This window comes from Armigeres subalbatus, chromosome 1, assembly GCF_024139115.2.
Source record: "Armigeres subalbatus isolate Guangzhou_Male chromosome 1, GZ_Asu_2, whole genome shotgun sequence".
NCBI classification, from domain to species: Eukaryota; Metazoa; Arthropoda; class Insecta; order Diptera; family Culicidae; genus Armigeres; species Armigeres subalbatus.
The window spans coordinates 142,928,485-142,950,179 of NC_085139.1; the positions used below are offsets into that span (position 1 = coordinate 142,928,485).

At 43.4% G+C, this 21,695-nt stretch overlaps 2 protein-coding genes and 1 long non-coding RNA gene across 5 annotated transcripts in view; 2 read left to right on the forward strand and 1 right to left on the reverse strand.

Moving 5' to 3' along the window:
* Positions 1 to 770: 770 nt before the first annotated feature.
* On the reverse strand, positions 771 to 10,804 carry LOC134205203 (splicing factor U2af 38 kDa subunit). Its single transcript, XM_062680245.1, has 3 exons — positions 10,625 to 10,804; positions 10,403 to 10,557; positions 771 to 1,584 (listed from the first exon to the last, which is right to left on the reverse strand). Exons 1-3 carry the CDS (start codon positions 10,666 to 10,668, stop codon positions 1,046 to 1,048), a joined length of 738 nt encoding a protein of 245 aa, XP_062536229.1. The 5' UTR covers positions 10,669 to 10,804; the 3' UTR covers positions 771 to 1,045.
* A 140-nt stretch (positions 10,805 to 10,944) lies between these two features.
* LOC134206994 (uncharacterized) lies at positions 10,945 to 12,568 on the forward strand. The gene is made up of 3 exons (XR_009978339.1): positions 10,945 to 11,247; positions 11,315 to 12,034; positions 12,215 to 12,568. It is a non-coding gene; the product is annotated as an uncharacterized LOC134206994 (long non-coding RNA).
* A 2,487-nt stretch (positions 12,569 to 15,055) lies between these two features.
* Positions 15,056 to 21,695, forward strand: part of LOC134205202 (leishmanolysin-like peptidase) — a 110,358-nt gene continuing 103,718 nt past the window's right edge. For 2 of the 3 annotated variants that reach the window (XR_009978080.1, XM_062680243.1), the window contains exon 1: positions 15,056 to 15,826. Coding sequence is in view for 2 of the 3 variants with exons in the window: in XM_062680243.1 (XP_062536227.1) it covers positions 15,677 to 15,826 (150 nt within the window). In the remaining variant the exon portion in view is untranslated. The remainder of the gene's footprint in view (positions 15,827 to 21,695) is intronic. The other variant, XM_062680244.1, reaches the window with a different exon arrangement.

Below are 21,695 nucleotides of genomic sequence, written 5' to 3' on the forward strand. Positions count from 1 at the left end.
CGCCGACAAAGGTCTCCGCAAACGGACGCAGTCTACTAAACAGAATTCGGGAGATTATGGGGAGATTATAACTAGCACAATAAAGTCTGTTCCCTTTCTTGTAGATAGGACATATGAGGTCGTTAAGCCAGCTCGAAGGTATTTCTTCTTCTTCTATAAAGGTGAAATTTACTCTACCACCTTATTCCAGGCAAATACGTCCAGTAAAAGAAGGAGAAATTCACTATTTTGCATTATTCCGGGCAAGCGCGTGCCTTCAAAGAAGGTGTCATTTACTCTCCCACATTTTTCCGGGCAGATGGGTGCTTTAAAAGAATTCACTCCTTTGCATTATTCTGGACAAAAAGGTGTCATTTAGTCTTTCGCATTAGTTCGGGCAATTGCGTGTTTTAAAAGAAGGGGTAGTGGAATATTCGGGAAACTGGCGTTCGATGTAGTGACATTCGGGTTAGTGTCATAGAACCTTCCTTCCCCTAAAGCGGTATGTAAATGTGAATGGGCCCCCATTCAATTTTTCTCACATTATAAGTTATCCGGGTTGAGCATGTAGACAGCGGTACACAAGGAGTAAACTAAGGGCATCTACAGCGACATGAAACATCTTCATCGAAACAATATTTCAGTAATCGCAAACATCTTGCTACAAATAATTCTTAAAGAAAGTTTATGCTTTTTTGGAAACTCACTGTTTTCCGCCATACACATTTCTGGTGTTGGTGCTGACATTGATGAGAAGGAAAAATGCAGTAGTTCGGATAAATAGATTCAAATTTTATGTCTTACGTTACAATGCTGGGTTTTATTAAAATATTATTAATTATTCTTTCGACAAGAATTCTCCAAAACTTATAAACCAGTTCTATGATAAAATTAGCCAATGATTGTTAAGTTGATCGGCTAGTTTTGTCAAAGTGAATAATTGAGAGTAGGCTCATCCTAAGAAACCAAATTGGCATATCAAAAGAATCTTCTTAATGCAAACACCATGTTTTTCTCAACTAAAAATGTATCGATATCCACATATGCGCCGATTCACATGTTGTCCTTAGTATCTTCCTTTTCGTCCATTGTCTGGGCCCTTGCGTTCGCGGCTTCGGGATCGGCGACGATCACGCGGAGATCGTTCACGGCCACCGCCGCCGCCGCCTCCACCACCGCCGCCACCGCCTCCGCGTTTTGGAGACCGAGATCGCGATTTGGATCTTCCACGGCGTCTCGAATATAGATAGCGGCGCAGTTCACGCGAAATCGGCTTCAGGTGCATGAAGTTGCAGAAACCGGATCGCGTGCATTCCCCCATTTCATACTGGCGGCAGCAAGCCTCGCGAAAGTCCGTTACTGGCGACAGTTCCGAATACACTGGGCGTCCTCCGAACCAACGGTTATTTAGGTCTTTGGCAGCTCGTTCGGCATCTTCTTCACGTCGAAATTTGATGTACACATTGCCCACCAAATGATCGCCCAAATTATCGCAAACGTTCATCTCTTCAATTTCACCGTACTTGTCTTCGCATTCGACGAAAACATCCTCGAAGAAATTGTCGTAATGCTCCTGCATTTCTTCGTCGGAAACGTTGGCCACCACTAAAAGAAAAGCGTAAATATAGTTTGTAAAGTACATATGCTATATACAAAAGTTTCATTAATGACACTTCCATTGTCAGTAAATAGATCTTCACCTCCAAAACTTATGTTTAAAAACTTTTTCTGAAATGATACAAAATGTGCCGATGCCTGTCTGTGCGTACGTACTCGAGGTTACAAGCAAGTGTTTATTCTTTTGTACGTAGACGACATGCTGATTCTCTGTGAATCTGGAGCCGAATACGAAGCTATACTGCAAGCGAGAGGAAATGACTTTAAATTGATGCCGTTGGAGAACGTGCGACTGTATCTGGGAATACAAGTAGAGCAATTGAGTGATGGAAGATTCATGCTGAATCAACAAAACTACATCCAGCGATTGGTATCCCGATTCGGATTCGAAAATGCAAAACCATCATTCATTCCGATGGACGCCGGCTATCTTCAAGTAAAGGAGGAGGAGGCCAGCAAGCTACCAAACAATATCTCGTACGCTAGTTTGGTTAGTCTGGACTTTATTTATTTATTACATCAACAGACTTGAACAGCCCCAATGATGGTTAAAAAAATATATATATAAATACAATATCACATCACTACATTAAAAACATTGTCAAGGATTAAAATACAATACAATATGCTTTACATATCCGATAACACGAGGCCAGATATAGCGATGAGCGTATCTTTACTGGGAAGGAAACTGACCGCTCCAGATGCTAACGATTGGACTGAAGCCAAACGTACGATGCGTTATCTGCTAGCAACAAGTCATTTGTGATTACGCCTGGGAAACAAACAAATCGATGGACCTAAAAGCTTTCGTCGATGCTGATTGGGCTCGAGATCATCGAGATCGAAAATCAAACAGCGGCTTCCTCATCACTCTTGGCGGTGGTGTCATCAGCTGGATGACGAGAAACCAAACATGTGTCGCATTGTCGTCAACCGAAGCCGAGTTCATTGCTGGAGCTGAGGTGGCTCAAGAACTTATATGGATTCGTTAACTGATGATAGATGTATGTGAACCAACGAATAAGATCTTGCTCTATGAAGATCCGACAATTCGAGTCAGAGCGACTGGAACGACGATCAAAACGCCAAGTTTCAGTTCATTAAGAAACTCGTTCAACAAGGGGTGATTCAAATATGACGTCCACTACTTTTTGGGATTTCTAGACCTCCTCCCCCCTCTGTCACGCTTTTTTGTATACCTAGTACATGTACTGTCACAAAATCTCACACCCCCTCCCCTAAAACCTGTGACATCATTTTTGAACGACCCCCAAGGTGTGCTAACCATAGTCTACTGCCCATCGGAGCATATGGTTGCTGACATGCTCACAAAGCCGTTGAACAAAATCAAATTAATGAAACATCGAACCGCAACTGGTGTTCTTCCTGGGTGTTTCGAGGAGGAGTGTTGAGATACCGAAACTGAACAATTGAGAAACAAACCAAGATTCAATTAGTTTTCTAATCAAAGTAATCTGTACAACTCTAAGATAAGAAATTATTTATTCCGCTGTTATAACCCCTAGCAACTGGTTGTCTAATTATTAGCTCTGCTAACACAAGCAGTATACTGCCGTTCTACGCATAATTGTCCCATGTACATAGGAATCCCAGCAAACATGGGACAAATTTGCATATGACGACACAGGGTGTCGACTCAAATTAGAGAATAAAATTCCCTGACTTTGCCTGACTTTTCAGGCCTCTCGTCGAAAAATTCCAGATATGAAAAATGTTTTTTTTTAATTCCTAGAAGCGTATGAAAATCTCTGCCTGTGTGAATCCTTGGGTTCCTGAGCTACTGGAAGCCTTATCACTTCTAGAAACAGAACATTGAGGATTTGTAGAATATCGTAGGTAATTTTGGTTTTTCACAATGATTCAAGAAAATGCCCAGAACTCCTGAAATATTTTCATAATTCACATCTTTCCAAAATTGGCTCCAATTAATGTTATAAGTTTTCTGGTGCCTTCATCCACCATTGAGAATTCTCACGGACTCCCTGGAGTCGCAATGGGCCTCCAAGACTACTGGCGCACTTCTTCAAATCGTCGAAGTTTTCATTATCTTTCTGGAAATTTGTGTTAAATTATGTATCTTCTGATACGACTTTTGAACTCTTTCAAAACAATCGTGGAAGCTTCTAGAAATCTTTCTAATGTCGGTAAAAATCTTAGGGATTAGGTATTTTCGTAAACATCGAGAAACCTCCTTTGTCTCTCAAGCATATTTACGGAGTAAGAATTCTTATTCACTCTCTGTGGAGTTTATGGACTTCTAAAAATAGTTACGAACTGCTTGCAATCTTTCAGATAATTAAGAATGCAATCCCTACAAGCTCACATAATTCTATGTAGCACTTACAGTACGCCCAGCAAAACATTCTAACCATTGCAATACTGTAAATAATTTGGTCTGAATACACTCAGGTCGTTTAATTTTTGTCTATTATGGCCTTCAGTTTAAATAAAGCAATGGAAATAAATAATTTAATTTAAATAATTTAAATAAAGCAATAAAGAAATGGAAAAATACCCAAAAAAAAAACAGGTCGTGGTTGTGAAGAAGTGGCATAACTGGTCTCAAAGCCTAAAGGGAACTACGCCTACTCCATTTATTTTATCGATTTTTAGTTGTTTTTCAAAAATGGCCCAAGTCCTGGTGTTAGGTGGGACGCTAAACAGCCCTGACACGACGGCCCTCCGACGAGACAGGAGGTTTGCGCAGGCCCAATAAGACGCCTGGAAAACCAATCATTACAAACAATATAAGAGATAATGCGACTCGACATAATCGGCAAAGACCTAGGCGACGTATACAGGATCACGATTGGAAGCTTGGAACATGGAACTGCAAGTCGCTAGGTTTCGCAGGTTGCGACAGGATGATCTACGATGAATTATATCCCCGCAACTTCGACGTCGTGGCGCTGCAGGAGATTTGCTGGACAGGACAGAAAGTGTGGAAAAGCGGGCATCGAGCGGCTACCTTCTACCAAGGCTGTGGCACTACCAACGAGCTAGAACCAGGGACGTTGAGTACGTTAATGGTCATTGTCAATCAATTTTCTCAATTATCGAAACGGCCAGCACAATCGACGAAATTATCGTGCTAGGGGACTTCAATTTGCCGCAAATCTCTTGGAAATCTTCACCTGCCGGTTTTTTATTCCCGGACACTGAACATAGCACTTTCCATGCTGGTGCGGAGACTCTACTCGACAGCTACAGTTCCGCCACATTATTACAAATGAATTCTGTCGTCAATGAAAACAACCGTATTTTGGACCTATGTTTTGCCAGTGATCATGATCATGCTCCGTCCGTAGTTCAGGCTCCTGCCCCTCTGGTAAAATCGGTTGCTCATCACCCGCCATTGCTTGTGACGATCGCTCATAATGCGGCGCATGATTTCAATGCTTCAGATGTAACTGTTTCATACAATTTCTCAAGAGCCGATAATCGAAGTATCGACGAGTTATTGTCTTCATTAGATTGGGAGAGTATTCTGGAACAAGAGGACGTCGAAACTGCGGCGCGAATTTTCTCAAATATTTTAACTTACGTTATTGATCGACATGTTCCAAAGACTGTGCGAGACAGGAAAACCGACTGTCCCTGGCAAACGACTTCATTACGCAAACTGAAATCAACTAAACGAGCTGCCCTGCGTAAGTTTACAAGGCACCATACAGTACCGCTTATAAATCATTACGTCAGGCTCAATTACGAGTACAAGCGAGCCAATCAAAGATGTTTTTTCCAATACGAGCAAGATATTCAGCGTAGGCTACGCTCTCATCCAAAACGTTTTTAACAATATGTCAATGAACAGCGAAAGGAGTCTGGGTTTCCATCCTCGATGCACCTGGATGACGAAATAGCCACTTCCACCCAAGAAACGTGTCGTCTTTTCGCAGAGAAATTCTCTAGCGTATTTAGCAATGAAGCTGTAAGTGATAATCAAGCCACCCTCGCTGCTAGTAATGTGCCATTGGTTGGACAAACGCTTGGTACATTCGATGTGGACGCGGATGCAATTTCCAGGGCTGCGTCTCAACTGAAATCATCGAACAGTCCCGGTCCAGATGGGATTCCAGCATCGTTCTTGAAGAAACATATCTCCTGCTTATTAGTACCGCTTCAGCGCTTATTTCGTTCGTCTTTATCCAGCGGCGAATTTCCATCCTGCTGGAAACACGCCCACATGTTTCCTGTACACAAAAAAGGCAGTAAGCGTGACGTTAACAATTACCGAGGCATATCTTCGCTGAGTGCGTTGTCGAAACTCTTCGAGCTGATTATCATGGAACCGTTGCTCTCGCATTGCAAACCACACCTCTGCTCAGATCAGCACGGTTTTACTGCTGGACGTTCAACGACCACCAACCTTTTGTGCCTGACATCGTTTATCACCGATAGCATGATTGAACGGGCTCAGACAGATGTCATTTACACCGACCTATCCGCCGCATTTGATAAGATAGACCATGTCATCGTGATAGCAAAACTTGATAGATTCGGTATTTGTGGCAACCTTCTTCGCTGGTTTAGATCGTATTTGTCGGACCGACAACTGATGGTAGCGATTGGAGACTTCAGATCTGATTGCTTCTTTGCAACATCCGGTATACCACAAGGAAGTCATCTAGGTCCACTGATTTTTCTACTCTACTTCAACGATGCGCATTTGATCATAAAGAGCCCCCGGTTATCGTACGCTGACGACCTAAAAATCTTCCTTTTGATCCAATCAATCGCCGACTGCTACTATCTGCAAGAGCAACTAGATCTCTTCGCCAGTTGGTGCCTGCTAAACCGCTTGACACTGAATCCTACCAAGTGTTCCGTCATCACCTTTTCGCGAAAGAGGCAACCGATCACATTCGCCTACTACATGCACGGTACGACAATCGGGCGCGTAAATCAAGTGAAGGATCTGGGAGTTATTTTAGACTCGCAATTAACATTCAAGCAGCATGTCTCGTATATCGTCGAGAAAGCTTCAAAGACGCTGGGATTTATTTTCAGAACAGCGAAAAATTTTACCGATATATATTGTCTGAAGTCTCTGTATTGTGCCCTCGTTCGCTCCACACTGGAATATTGTGCAGCAGTCTGGAGCCCGGCCTACAACAATGGCTCTGATAGAGTAGAATCCGTCCAGCGCCGCTTCCTTCGTTTTGCGCTTCGAAAGCTTCCTTGGAGGAATCTGTTCCAGTTGCCGAGCTACGAGAGCACATGTCGTTTAATAGATCTTGAGCTGCTCCGCACCAGAAGAGATACAGCAAGAGCAATGACGATTGCTGATACGCTTCAAAGTCGAATCGATTGTGAAGCCATCTTGGAGCGAATCGATATTAATGTTCAACAACGCACGCTTCGCAACAGTGTAATGCTTCGGTTGCCTCTACGACGTACCAATTATGGCCTGCAAGGAGGAGTTAGTGGCTTACAACGGATCTTTAATAGAGTGGCACCGTTGTTCGACTTCAACAGTACACGTGATATGCTTCGTCATAAGTTTTCGTCATTCTTTTCTAACAGGTGTCCGTAATACTGTGAAGATGAATGTAGATTATTGATTGTTATTTTTTGTTCTATTTTTATTTTGTTTTACTTCTATTTGCCGACCTGATTTGTATCTCTGTTTTTGTTTTATATTATTACCAACATCATTGGGGCTATTTTAAGCCTGTTGATGGCTAAATAAATAAATAAATAAATAAACCGGCTTTATAGTGCTAGGTAAGATGCGCCATCGTGTGATTGGGTGGCAGCCAATCAACGCAAGGATGTGCAAGCTGAGGATTAAAGGCCGTTTCTTCAACTATAGCATCATCAACGTGCACTGCCCACACGAAGGGAGACCCGACGACGAGAAAGAGGCGTTCTACGCACAGCTGGAGCAGACATACGATGGATGCCCACTGCGGGACGTCAAAATCGTCATCGGTGACATGAACGCACAGGTAGGAAGGGGGGAAATGTATAGACCGGTCATCGGACCGGATAGTCTGCACACTGTATCGAATGACAACGGCCAACGATGCATAAACTTCGCAGCCTCCCGCGGAATGGTAGTCCAAAGCACCTTCTTTCCCCGCAAAAATATCCACAAGGCCACATGGAGATCACCTAACCAAGAAACGGAAAACCAAATCGACCACGTTCTAATCGACGGTAAATTCTTCTCCGAGATCACGAACGTCCGCACTTACCGCAGTGCGAATATTGAATCCGACCACTACCTCGTTGCAGTATGCCTACGCTCAAAACTCTCGACGGTGTACAACACGCGTCGAAGTCGGACGCCGCGGCTTAACATTGGGCGTCTACAAGACGGTAGACTAGCCCAAAAATACGCGCAGCAGCTGGAAGTGGCACTCCCAACGGAAGAGCAGCTAGGCGCAGCGTCTCTTGAAGATGGCTGGAGAGATATTCGATCCGCCATTGGTAGCACCGCAACCGCTGCACTTATAAACGGGCGCGGAACAGACAAAACTCGATTTTCCGGAGGAAAAAGCGCCAGCAAGAAGAGCGAGACCGTGAAGAGACGGAGCAACTGTACCGCGCCAATAACACACGAAAGTTCTATGGGAAGTTAAACCGAACACGTAAGGGCCATATAGGGCATATTTTTTATATGAATTCCTTCACGAAGACATTCAAATTTGAGTCAATACCATACAATCTACTAAGTTTCTGGAGCGGAGCTTTTGAAAAAATCTACTGAACATCCATCGAGGAGCTCCAGGATAAAAACTATCCTTTGGGATTTATGTTTCAGTGAGAATTCTGAAGTAATTTCTGGACAAAATTATTAAAGATCAACCAGAATATATCATGATGATATTGTTTTATAAACATCAAAAGCAGCGAATGCGAAACTGAAACATTACCATTGACAACAACATCATCCTCCTATTGCGTCCGAGCATGATTATGGACTACAAGTAACGTTAGGTCTCAACAGTAACCATTTGAGCAACGTGGCTTTGGAACCTCTGTTATTGCTTAGAGATCAGTAAAACAAACTTGATTACTATGGGGAACATGAATAGGGCCCGGAGTAGATTTTAGTCTAGAGACTGCCAACAGCAGTAGAGGTAGCTGTCGACTATAAGAGCCCCGCACATAGGAAACGTTAACGTTGCGTTTGACAGTTTTCCCAAGGGAAATGTGTCAAACGCAAACTTATGCTATGTGCGGGGCTCTTAACTGCCTCGGAGTATTGTTTATCGGCTATGCTGTCTGATGACCAACTATAACGCTATAATCATTCTGATCCGAGGATTCAGTTCCTTTATTGGTCTTTTTTCAATGGATTAAAATTGGTTCAGAAGTTCATTGTGTCCTTAGTTTAGTATGTCGCTAGAGTTTAAAAAAAATCACTATAAATTTTCAATATTGGGATTTGTGATTTTTTTCCTGACCTCAATCAAAATTCCAACCTGACATTCCAGGTCCAAAATGAAATTCCCTGACTTTCCAGGTTTTCCCAGGTAGTCGACACCCTGCGACAGAATTGCAAAGAATTTCACCGGCGTATATTCTTTGCAATTCTGAACATAAATCCCAAAATTCTGGATACTTTGTCGACGATGAACGAGATGTGCTGCTTGAATACTAGTTGCGACAATCGACGATACAATGTATTTCCAAAAACATTTCAAGGTCGTCTGCGTAGACGACCGAGGGCTCTTGATAACCAAATGTAGGTACATCGTTGAATTAGATCAATATAATCAGTGGTCCTAAATGTCTCCCTTGTGGCATACCGAATGGTGCATGAAAACTTTTAGATGTGTATTCCGCAATAGTGGTCTGAGAGATATAAATACCAGTTCAGTAGACTGCCACTAATTCCTGTTCGGTCCAGTTTTGCAATAGCTAATGAGTGATTCGTTTTATCGAAGGTTGTAGAAAGGACAGTATAAACAACATCCTTTCGTGCCAGTACTGTCAGACTGTTCGTGATGTAAAATGTGAGACACAGTATATTGGTGGAAGTCGAGCGTCCAATGGCGGTGAATCCGTGTAAACTTCCAACAGGAGGAAAATATTTCGTTGACGATAGAAGATCTGAACAAAAGAAGTAGTGGAACGAGCAACTCACGATAAATTGAAGCCGCTAAAACCAAAAATGCAAAAAAAAAGTACGTCTTCGTATATTAATCTCCATATAAATTCAAAACGCGATGCGGAAAGCGAGGACGCAACCAATCGAGTCCATATTTTGCACAGTAGATTGGGGTCCCAAAACCGATTCAGAAAAACTTTGATATCACTTGATTGGATGAAGTTTGCGTTTCTCCATACAAATGTGTCCCATTCTAATAACTTCCTTGACTTAATGTACAGTGTAAACTAAAAAGTTGTCGTACCCAATAAAAATTACAAAAATTACAATAATCATAATCTCGCGCTTAGGATCATAGGGGCGTAATTGTATTGATCGATTTTTCTTCATCGACTTTATATTTCGTTAACTACAATCGTGATTGTTGCTACTGGTCCAATAGGCAACCATCCTTTATCATTCCAAACCATTAAATATTTAAAACTACGGTAATTCGCTACATTGATAAGAAAACATCGACGAAGAGAAATCGATCAATGCAGTTACGCCCACGGTTGTAATGTGAGTTGAGTTGTCCCGATAAAATTTTATATGAAAATGTTAACATTATGCTTTAATAATGTTATTATGCATAGAGGTCCACTATTGGTCATATTACCCTATAAAGCGTATAAGCCAAGACAACTTTATCGAGCCTTCTATAATTCACTATGTACTTACGATGGCTTCCATCGGCAGATTTGGCGGAATTCTGAGGATTCACGTACAGGTTCTGCAATAAACATGTCTGCGAGAACGTAGGCTTATTGTGGATACGAGAACAACGATCCCCATGCCGGCAAGCTCCAATTTTGAAGTAGAAAGAACAGTTTACTCTGTGGAATCAAAACACGTTAAACAGCCGTTTTATTACATCTAGAATAATGATTGTATGCAACTTACTTGTCTTTTTCTGTGCCGAAAATCGAAGCGAGATACTCCGCCATCGTATCTGGTATGGATTTGATCCAGAAAACTTTATTGAAGCGTTAATTCATTAATTTGCAAATCGTTGGAGAGAACCAAGCGAACTTTCTTGAAGCTGACAAAAATGGCGAACCAACTCCTCACTGACGTAGGTAGCTGTCAAATTTTAATCATCAAAACCAATGACAAATACTAAGGTGTGAAAGAAGACCACCTGCAAGTGAATTAGTGGATGGAGCAAAATGTAAGCAAAAAATGGTGACGTACACAACTGTACGGCTTCTTATAAGAAGCATACACGCTTAGATTGATTTACCTATTTATGGGTACTTGCTTCACTCATATATGGGTAAATGCAATTATACCAATATTATTAGTAAAATTTACCTAAGAAATCGGTTAAATTTACTGATATTCCGAAGAAACTGACTTTACCTATATATGAGTGATCGCATTTACCCATATTTGGGTGAAAAAATAAACATAACAAATTCGACTTGATGGCCACCATTCACAGTAGTTTTGAAGTTTTCTCTGTTTTTTCCTCGATTCAGTTCGACCAATATTTGTGTAATTCCGAGTGCAGTTCTTGATGTGAGGTAAATATTTTGTTATCTTCTAGTAAAATTTGTATATATTTCATTGCCATCCATTTTATTCACACAGCGTTTCGTTTGGAACTTCTCCAAAATCTTAACCAGTTCCGATCAGTCTGAGCAGCTGTCGGATATCGACCTTGCAAGTGTTCTTTTGCGAGAAACAGGTCTAGCTCCCGAGCCATCGGTGGAAAACTTCTAGCAGCTGCGAGTCTCTGACCCCGGATTAGGTCATTCTTGAGAGCTACCATCAGTGCTACGGAATCGATCCGCCAGCAACCATCGTATTTTCCCACTGAAAGCTCCGCGGATGTCCCGAGAAAGTTGCAGATTCCCAATCAACCAGACCCCATTGCGCAGGAATTAACCATTGGTCCTATAAATCATAAAGAAAATGAAACCATTTCCTCATCTCGAGGTAAAAATCGAACGACTTGTCCTGTGCGGGTGCGAATATTGACGGCATATGGCACCGAGCCTGGCACCCAAGACATAAATGGACTTATTTAAATTCTCAATGCCGATAAAGTTAACACGATCTGTTGCTAGAAGGTCGTCCAGCGGGCGTGAGAAATCATTTCCGGACAACTCCAATGTATCTCCATGCTGCCTCGTCATGTCGCTCCCGAAAGTTGCTGATAAGAAGAACAGGTCAAAAAAAGGAAAAAAAGAAAAATTTCAGTCGGATCGTTCAAGACAGGAGCATCACCAGAGAGAAATAAAACGTAAACCAAGGAGGAGTTATTCTTTTTGTTGCACCAAGAGCTACTGTCTGATGTTGCTGCTCAAGGTAAACACTTATAAATCCCTTGACCAGTTTTCGCCCACCTACTCAAGAAGTAGTTGAGAAAAGTTCAAGTATTTTCATACACTTATTAAAAAATATTTAAATTCTTTAACTGTCTTACCCTAACAGATCTTTTTTTTTCAAATTCAATTAAATAATAACCATTTTGTTTGATATTTTCAGATCTCGATGCGGTCAGTCGCGACGTTTCATCAATCGATCCAACAACATCAGTTATCTTCTACAGACACCATTCCGCACAGCTAACATGTGATCCGGTGCTTGATGCGATTGATGTTTCCTCCCTTCCTGATGAGCAGCTGAGGGATGTTCCGGTTCGTCTGGAATTGTTACCATAAACGAAATGCCATGACATGCCGTAAATTAAATCTCCTGGAGCTGCTTGTATTACAGTAATAGCCAGGCTTCCAGCAAATGTATATCATATAAATATTTTTCTAATGCAATAAAATAATTTGCTTAATTTATTTATATATATTTTTTTATTACGTGAAATATGAATTTTATTCAATGTGATAGTAAAGACCAAACAAAAAGTTATTACTCATATTTAGGTGAATTTCACCTATAATGTTGTACCTATAAATAGGTAAATATTACCAATATTTTTCTGAACTACTTGTACTCAAATATGAGTGAATGGCATTTCACCCATAAATACGTATGTGCACTTTTTCGGGATTATAGGTACAGTTCACCCATATTTGGGTGAACTGAACTAAGCGTGTATATTATATGCTGATATGGCTAATATGCAACGGAGCTCGTTTTAATGTAGTAGTCAAGTTACTTTGACCACATACCTTGATTAAATCAATTTAGTGGAATATTATTCGCCATACGAATGTCACGCACACAAAAGACGGATTACTTACCTTAAAAACTATTAGTCACTGATCGTGCCCTTCAGGAAAACGTCTATAGCAGACCACAGACAACAGGAATATTTACAATATTTAATGCTGTCCAATGAGCAGCTCACCCGAATAAAAAATACAGTAGAATAACAGTACAATTTATTGTAACACTACTATTAATAACATTGAATTGGCGATAGATTATATTGTAAATGAAACCATAGAAATACATTTGAATGCATTGTTATGAACCATTTATTCAAATGTAAATGAAGTTTTCGCAATAGAATGTACGGGTTGTTAAGTATCGTAACTATACAAAATCTGAGATTTTTCCATACATTTTTTTCGTCACACAATAGAGTGTATGGTTAATATATTGTTGAAATATCCGAACAAATCTGTTCAAAATACAATGGATTGTATTGTATTTGTATAGTAAAACAATACGATTTTTGATTTCTCAGTTGTGACAGCTTTACTGTTCAACAATGCAATGTAAAGGGAAAAAATGCATATTTGGCGCTATGATGCAAATATTGTTAAATAGTTTATATGCAATGTAATGAAACATTTCAAAAGTTATCAATGTATGAATCTTATGTACGAAAACGTTTCAAAAACAATTGCAAGTATTGTTACATTAGAGAAATATGTTGATGTATTGTATCCTCAGTGTTGATACAATCTGTGCAACCATCAAGAAACAATGTATCCTATTGTATACCATACATGGTATGGTAATTCAATTGTTTACACTATTGAACCAATAGTACATTATTATCCGGGCAAAGTATGGGCTTTTTCACGAGACGTTTAAAAACAGCTGATTTTATCGTCAATTGACAGTTCTTTTATGAAAGTGACAGCTTCGGACTTGCAGGCCTGTTCAGCGGTTGTAAACAAGTGCAGTCTCGGCAGTGTCACATGAAAAGGCCTACAGCTCGAAGTTCTTTCCGTCCTGCTCGTTCTGTTTTGTCAACAAATGGACATGAGAGGGATGGGAATAACCTCGAGCTACTTCGAGTTGCTCATTGGACAGCATTAATACTTTTCTCAAACGGTTAGAAAAAAGTACCTAATTTTAGGTACTTTTTTTCTTGCATGCATCTCCTTCCCTCTTTCTTTTTGCCTTTCTCTTAACACGGTTAGAAAAAAGTTTTTAAATAAATATTGTTTTGAATTTTAAAAATGCATCTTGCAATGCAAGAAAAGTCCAACTCCGTACTGCTAACCGTTTTTTTTATTAAATTGCTTTTAGAGTTTTTGAGAAGAGTTGTAAAAACTTCTTCGTATGATTTCCCGTGGAGATTTTTTCGATTATCATCTTTCTGCTTCTTATTCTTCATGCAATATCAAAGAGCCAATTTAGGTTTGAATATCCATTTTGTCGCGCGTCTTTCGTTTATGGCGAAAAAGCCTTTACCACTACATTGTACGTCACCAGTTTTTGCTTATATAAGGGTTGCTGACGTTTAATCATCTTTCTCTTTCAAGCGCACTGCAAAGATATAATTTGTTTTCATCGGGAAACGTTTCCCGATGAAAACAAATCCCATCTTTCCTTTGCGCTTGAAAGAGAAAGATGATTAAACGCCAGCAACCTCCATTTTTGATCATCCACTAATACACTTGCATTTGGTTTTCTTTCTTACCTTATTACTATACATTGGTACATTATGCTTCTTGCGAGCGTGTACGTATATATACGTTGTGTGTACACCCACACTATTTTAAGTTTGTTTGCAACCCTTTGCAGCTGTCATGGCAAAATCAAATTGGATTAGGGTTCGTTCACAAATTAAGTAACGCTAAATTTGGCAATTTGTGACATACCACACATCTTTATGGAAGATTTTGTTGAGATCGTTGAGATATATAAACCGTAACGCTTGGTCGACCCCTCCCTCCCCCTCAAGCGTTACGTAATTTGTGAGCCCATGAAACTTACGTGTGTGGTGGTTTATTCGCGATATTTATCTTCCAACTTCGCTGTTTGTCATTCATCGCAGTTTTAGCAGTCTGCATCCCGCCCGCACCGTGCAAGATTATTACACAGGATTTTGTTTTTACACGATTTTTTTCGCTCGTATTTTTGATCGTGTGACTTCAATTTGCCACCAATCTCTTCGCAACATGTTTCAAAAAATCCAGAATAAATCAAAGAAAAATCACATGACAATTAATATACGTTAAACATTTAGGATGAGTGGAAAATTGAGAAAATGTAAATCGTGTGAAAACAAAATCCAGTGTATATCGATTCAATAAAGCCGATCGCGCGAGAAGGGGCGACTTTCAGTGAGGTGAATGCATTCGACTCGATCGTTTCGTGCTTCCGTGGTTCCGCGGCTCAGTCTGGTGTTGTGCGGGTTGCTAAGCTCATTACACAGTTTTGGTGCTGGAGGTGAAGAATAACCACTGCCATCCGCGAATGTCTCAGCCGAGCAATGTCTGGTGGGTCTGTTGCACAGCATCGGAGTAGTTTAATGTGAGCAAAAAAAAATACTAATTCAAAGGCCATCCGTGCTGCCGTGAAGTTTACTGAATGAAAGTGCAAACGAAAGGAAAAGTTGTTCAGTGCTTGTTTTGATTGTTTTATAAACAAATTGCGTGCATGTACACTCTACATATTGCATGCCCTACGCCTAGTGAGAATATTGGAAAATTATAAACACAAAATCATTTGAAAAGTTAGCAGAATTTTGCGAATCAAAACATATATTTTGTGAATATAGTCAATCAATCAATCAAAACGTGTTTCAGAATGTGTAATGAGAGAAAATATAGGCCAATAATATTCATGGCTATTTGGTTCGCCACATTACATATGTTGAATGGGGAATATGCAGAAAACAATGGTATCCATAACCATGGCCACAAGCACTGCAAGCATCAACATCCTAAGGCACACGAGGTAAGTGCTATTGACATTTCCAAGAAAGATCGCCCTATAAACTATTTCAGTAGAAAATGAAATATTATACCTATTTTGTAAGTTTTTGTATGGTTCTCCACTTCCTTCGAAAGGACGAGGAGAATTTGAGTAACTTTTGGAGGAGAAAAGTCTTGTTTCTGGTTTTCAGGAAGTAAGATTTCTTACGGTTTGCCAGGATGCTATATGAAAATCGTAAATATTTTCTCCAGCACCTAACTGCGAGGTGACATTATTATTACTCAGGGGTAATGCACTAATTACGTAATGTATTTTACGGGAGTGTTTCACGTTCCCCCCTTTGCATTAGGTAGCATGTCTAGGTACTTCCGATTTCGATGTATATATTGCATTAGATTAATGGCATGTTATAGAATACAAATTTACCGAAAAAAAAAATCAGCTTAATCCACATTAATTCATATTATAGAAACTCAAAAAGAACTGATATGTGGATAGTTATTATTATTATTACTTATTATTACAATAATTTAAAAAAAAAAAACTGAAAAAGGGAAAAACGAATTTTCTAACATACGTTTGATTTAATACTAGTATTTTGGTCATACGTCGTAAGCCCATAGTACGGGCACTTTTTAGTTTTGAACATATTTCATTTACATTCCAGCTCGAGACAGCAACACGTACGGACGTGTTTTTTGCTCGCGCATTTTTTCTAAGTGTTTTTTCTCGTTCTTTCGCTGTTTACGTTTTCGCTTGTCGCGTTGGCGTTATTTTCTCCCGGACCCGTCATGGGAGACTCGGTGGCCGATTCGGTCGCTGGAAAAGTGCCTAAGCGCACTGCTCTTGGAGGCGCGGGTAACCCCTCCAAGCAGCTTTTGCAGAGCAACGTGTTCTCGCCGTTGCCGCTTGATGACGCTGGCAATCCGCCGAAAAAGAGGAAGAAGCAGCAATCGCAGCTGCCGCAGGTGCAACCGGAGCGGAAGGAGAAGTGCCCGCCCGTGTTTGTGAAGGGCGATCCGCCGGATTTACGCCCAAAAATTCGCCAGCTGATCGCTAAGGGGCTGAAATGTACTTTTCGGCTCTGCAGCGAGGGCGTGAAAGTGATGCCGGCCAACAGGGACCATCATCAATCCGTCGTGGAGTTCCTCGAGGTCCACAAGTATGAGTACTACACTCATGACCACCCCGGCACGAAGCCGCTCAAGGCTTTGCTGCGAGGACTTCACGACATGAAGGAGGAAGAGCTCCAAGCAGAGCTTGAAAGTTGCGGACTGAAGCCAGTAGCCGTCCACAAGATCGCTCGTCACGACAAGGCGAGGAAATATCGCGACCAGCTTTACCTGATCCATCTGGAGCACGGCTCCACTACCTGGAAGGACCTGAAGCTGGTTGGCGTTATAAATTACACCGTCGTTGACTGGGAGCGATATCGGCCAGTGCACCGCGATGTCACGCAATGCACCAACTGCTTCAATTTCGGGCACGGCACTAGAAACTGCCGCATGAAGCCGCGCTGCAACAAGTGTGGCGAACCCCATCCGACTGACGAGTGCGACAAAATGGAGGTGGCCGATCCCAAGTGCGCCAACTGTGGCGACAAACATCGGGCCACCACAAAGGGCTGCCCAAAGCGAGCCGAGTTCCTGGAAATCCGGAAGAAGGCTTCCACCAGGACCATTCCGAAGAAGAACCGTGTTCTTGTAATCAACGAGGTGAACTTTCCAGTTATCCCGGCTCCCGTCGTGTGATTCCAATACTCCCACCGCTACAGCCGCACAAGCGACTGGCAGCGGCAGCTGCATCGGTCCAAGCTCCAGCATCGTCGGCACCATCCACCAGCGAATGGCCCCCGCTTCCTCCTCCTGGGTTCCGTCGGCAGTCGGAGAACGAAGCCGTCCCCACCGGAAGAATCTGCCCGCTGTACACTCCGGAGCAGCTGATGCCGATCTTCGCGCAGCTCGCCACTCGACTGCGCGGCTGCAAAACCCGATTCGACCAGGTCTTCACACTTGGCATGTTCATCATTGAAAATGGCTGCTAGGGTGGGCCTGGTCAACTGGAATGCTTGCTCGCTAAAGAGCAAAACAATCGAGCTGAAGGATCTCTTGAAGAGAAGGAAATAGACGTGGCGTTCATCACCGAAACGCACCTAAAACCGGAGGTGAACATCAACATCCCGGACTTCCGCATCGTGCGACTCGACCGGCCGACCAGGGAGGTGGTGTGGCCATCGCTCTTCGCTACAACATCAACTGTCGTCTGCTTCCAAGCTTCCAGCTCAGTGTCATCGAGGCCATCGGTGTCGAAATCACCACTTCGGTCGGCACAATCGCGCTCATCGCGGCGTACTGTCCAACGCAAGCCAAAGCCGGCGATGGATCATCGGCTGCCCTTCGGAGGACATCGTCAAGCTGACGCGGAGGCAAGGCCAGTATATCATTGCCGGCGACTTGAATGCCAAACATCAAGCCTGGGGCAACAGTCGCGGCAATCGAAACGGCACCATCTGGAGCAACGACATGGAGGAAGGCCACTACGATCCTGAGCCCGGATTCCCCACTCGGCTGAGTCGGTCCGGTGCCCACGCAACGCTCGACCTCTACGTAACAAACCTGAGTGACCACGTCTCGCAGCCGGTTGTATACCAGGAGCTCAGTTCGGATCACTATCCGGTGGTGGCGGAACTGGGCTCCTCGGTCAATCGGCACCAGCAGTTACGGCGGAACTACCACCGAGTGGACTGGCAGCGTTTCCAGCAGTGCGTCGATAACACCGTCGACTACGAGGTGCGTCCGGAGACGCCGGAAAGTATCGACCGCCAGCTGTGCGCTATCGAGGAGGCGATCACGGCGGCCCGAGAGCAACACGTACCGACGGCTCGGCAGGTAAGCAACTCCTTAAACATCGATACACTCACCAAAGATTTGATTCGATTGCGGAATGTCACTCGCAGGCAGTTTCAGCGTACTGGACTGCCTGAGCTTAAGGCACGCTGCAATCGAATCACAAAATTATCAAGGCCAGAATGGTGGACCTCAAAAATAACGACTTCTCGAATAAGATCCGCACTCTCCCAGATTATGCTAAGCCGTTCTGGAAAATGACCAAAATTCTAAAATCCAAGCCTCGGCCCATTCCACCTTTGATCCCACTAGACAATAATGGCTCTAAGGATCGCTTGATAACTCCTGCAGAGAAGGTCGCTGAAATAGGTCGTCACTTCGTCAGCTCACACAATCTTGGACAGAACATCGTCAGTCCACACGAAGCAGCCGTCAACGAGCATGCTAACAACATCCATTTGATTCCCAACGACTTCTCGGAGGAGTTGGAGATCTCAGCTGACGAATTGACGGCCTATATCAAATCGTCGAAGAACATGAAGGCCCCAGGCTTCGACAGCATCCTGAATCTCGAGCTCAAACACATGAGTGCTCCGTTCTTTGAGCACCTCTCGCTGATCTTTAATCATTGTCTCCGGCTTAGCTACTTCCCATCGTCCTGGAAGTCAGCGAAAGTCATCCCCATCCGGAAGCCTGGATCCTTCCTCCCCCAAAAGTTATCGACCCATCAGCCTTCTCTCAGGGTTATCCAAGCTATTCGAAAAAGCTATTCATCATCGGTTACTTGAGTCTGCCGAAAATCTCAACATCTTGCTCGAGGAACAGTTTGGTTTCCGACGCGGTCGGTCAACTGTACACCAACTGACCCGAGTTACCAACGTCCTCAGACGGAACAAGTTTGTCTCGAAAACATCCGCCATGGCCTTACTCGATGTCGAGAAGGCATTTGACAATGTATGGCATGATGGCCTGGTGTACAAACTACAACGCTACAATCTTCCCAGCTACCTGGTGAAAATCATCAACAATTACCTGTCGGCAAGGACATTCCGGGTCTCAATCAGCGGAGCGAGTTCCAATGCGCACAACATCGTCGCAGGCGTTCCCCAGGGCAGTATCCTCGGGCCCCTGCTTCAATCTGTTCACCTCCGACATGCCAGAACCTCCAGAAGGCGGCATTCTGTCTCTGTTCGCAGATGACACATCCATCGTCTACAACGGTAGAGTGATCAGAGCGCTAGTGGCAAAACTCCAACGAGGCCTGGATGCCCTGATAGAGTACCTCACCAGCTGGAAGATCTGTATCAACGCGGCGAAGACCCAGGTCATCATTTTCCCCCACTCCAAATCCCCTAAACTTGTTCCGCCTGGGGACTGTAAAATCATCCTCAATGGCACGACTGTGGAATGGGCCAATGAGGCCGGCTACCTTGGCTTGACCCTCGACAGCAAGCTTATTTTCAGGCAACAGGTTGACAAAACGGTGACAAAGTGTAACGTCTTGTTGAAACTACTGTACCCTTTGATCAACCGCCGGTCGTCATTGTCCCTGAAAAATAAGCTTGCTGTCTACAAGCAAGGGCTGCGAAATGGTGAGTTGACATCCGGGAAGGGGCGCCTAACATAGCTCTGGTCCTCACAAGTTCCAATACTCACGCTTCCACGGGTCTTCCGATGACAATTGACCGCCAGCTAAGGGTTGCGTACTTAGCTGGTAGTGCAGCCTGGGCACTGTTGTCCTTCTGACATCAGCTAGAGTGAGAGGGTGCGTACTATGGGGTCTGCCTAGGATGTGGTGGGGTTCGACAGTGGGCTCTGTTGAACTTCTATAAAAGCTGCATGTGTCCCCAAGCAGTCTCTATCAAAGTGACCGTGTGCCGTTCAAAGCGCACTAGCCTAGTCCTGGTGTTGGGTGGGACTTTAAACAAATTTGACCCGACTGATCGAGCGTCTGTCCACCAAGGAGGTGCGGCTCCAACAGCGTCTGTTCTGGCATCCAGCGGCTGAGTATGAAATGCTATCCCCGGAAGCTTCACCTAAGATGGCAGCCCCATCCCGGTGGATAGGGAACCTTGGGCCAACAACCTACTGTTCCCGAAACATCAATTTGTTCGAGAATCCGATAATGAAAGAATACGGACTGATTTTACGGCGACGACTCTTAGCGCGAAACAACGGACACGAATAGGAACATGGAACGTTTTAACCCTAGCCCAGCAGGGTAAATTGGCACAACTTGCCAATGAGGCACGCCACATGAAGCTTGAGATCCTGGGACTGAGTGAAGTCCGTTGGCCAAACTTTGGAGAACGCAGAACGCCGTCAGGACAAGTTCTGCTATACTCTGGCTTACGAGGTGAACACGCTCCCCGGCATCGCGGAGTTGGCTTCCTACTAAGCGCTCAGGCACACTCTGCGCTTATGAAGTGGGAACCTATAAGTGAAAGGATAATCGTTGCCAGATTTAGAACACGGGTCCGAAACCTTACTATAATCCAATGTTATGCGCCAACCGATGCTGCCGATCTGCAAGACAAAGAGAACTTCTACAGTCAACTCAATGCCGTCGTAGATAGAATTCCGAAGGGTGATATCAAGATCTGTTTGGGCGACTTCAATGCGAAGATCGGATCCGACAACTCGAACCATGAGCGCATTATGGGACGCCATGGTCTCGGAGAAATGAGCGAAAACGGAGAGCTGTTCGCAGAATTTTGTGGTAATAACGACATGGTGATCGGGGTATCGCTCTTCCCTCATCGACCGGTTCACAAGGTCACGTGGGTCTCACGTGACGGCTTTACAGAAAATCAAATCGACCACATCTGCATCAGCCGAAAATGGAAACGGAGCCTTCTTGATGTACGGAATAAACGTAGTGCCGATATCGCGTCTGATCATCACCTCCTCATCGGCGAAATACGCCTGCGCATTGCGCGGATTCGTCGGCAGGAGGAAAGAGTTGAACGACGATTCAACACACGCCGACTGGAAGATGCCACGGTGAAACGGTCCTTCGTTGAAGAACTGGAGACGCGTGCTGC

What these genes read in the sequence shown, in the direction of transcription:
- LOC134205203 (XM_062680245.1), bottom strand. Translation starts at nt 10,668, where the DNA reads ATGGCGGAGTATCTCGCTTCGATTTTCGGCACAGAAAAAGACAA. An exon ending in TTCGGCACAGAAAAAGACAA is followed by an intron (nt 10,558 to 10,624) that starts GTAAGTTGCATA and finishes TTGATTCCACAG; the next exon opens with AGTAAACTGTTCTTTCTACT. An exon ending in ATCTGCCGATGGAAGCCATC is followed by an intron (nt 1,585 to 10,402) that starts GTAAGTACATAG and finishes CTTTTCTTTTAG; the next exon opens with TGGTGGCCAACGTTTCCGAC.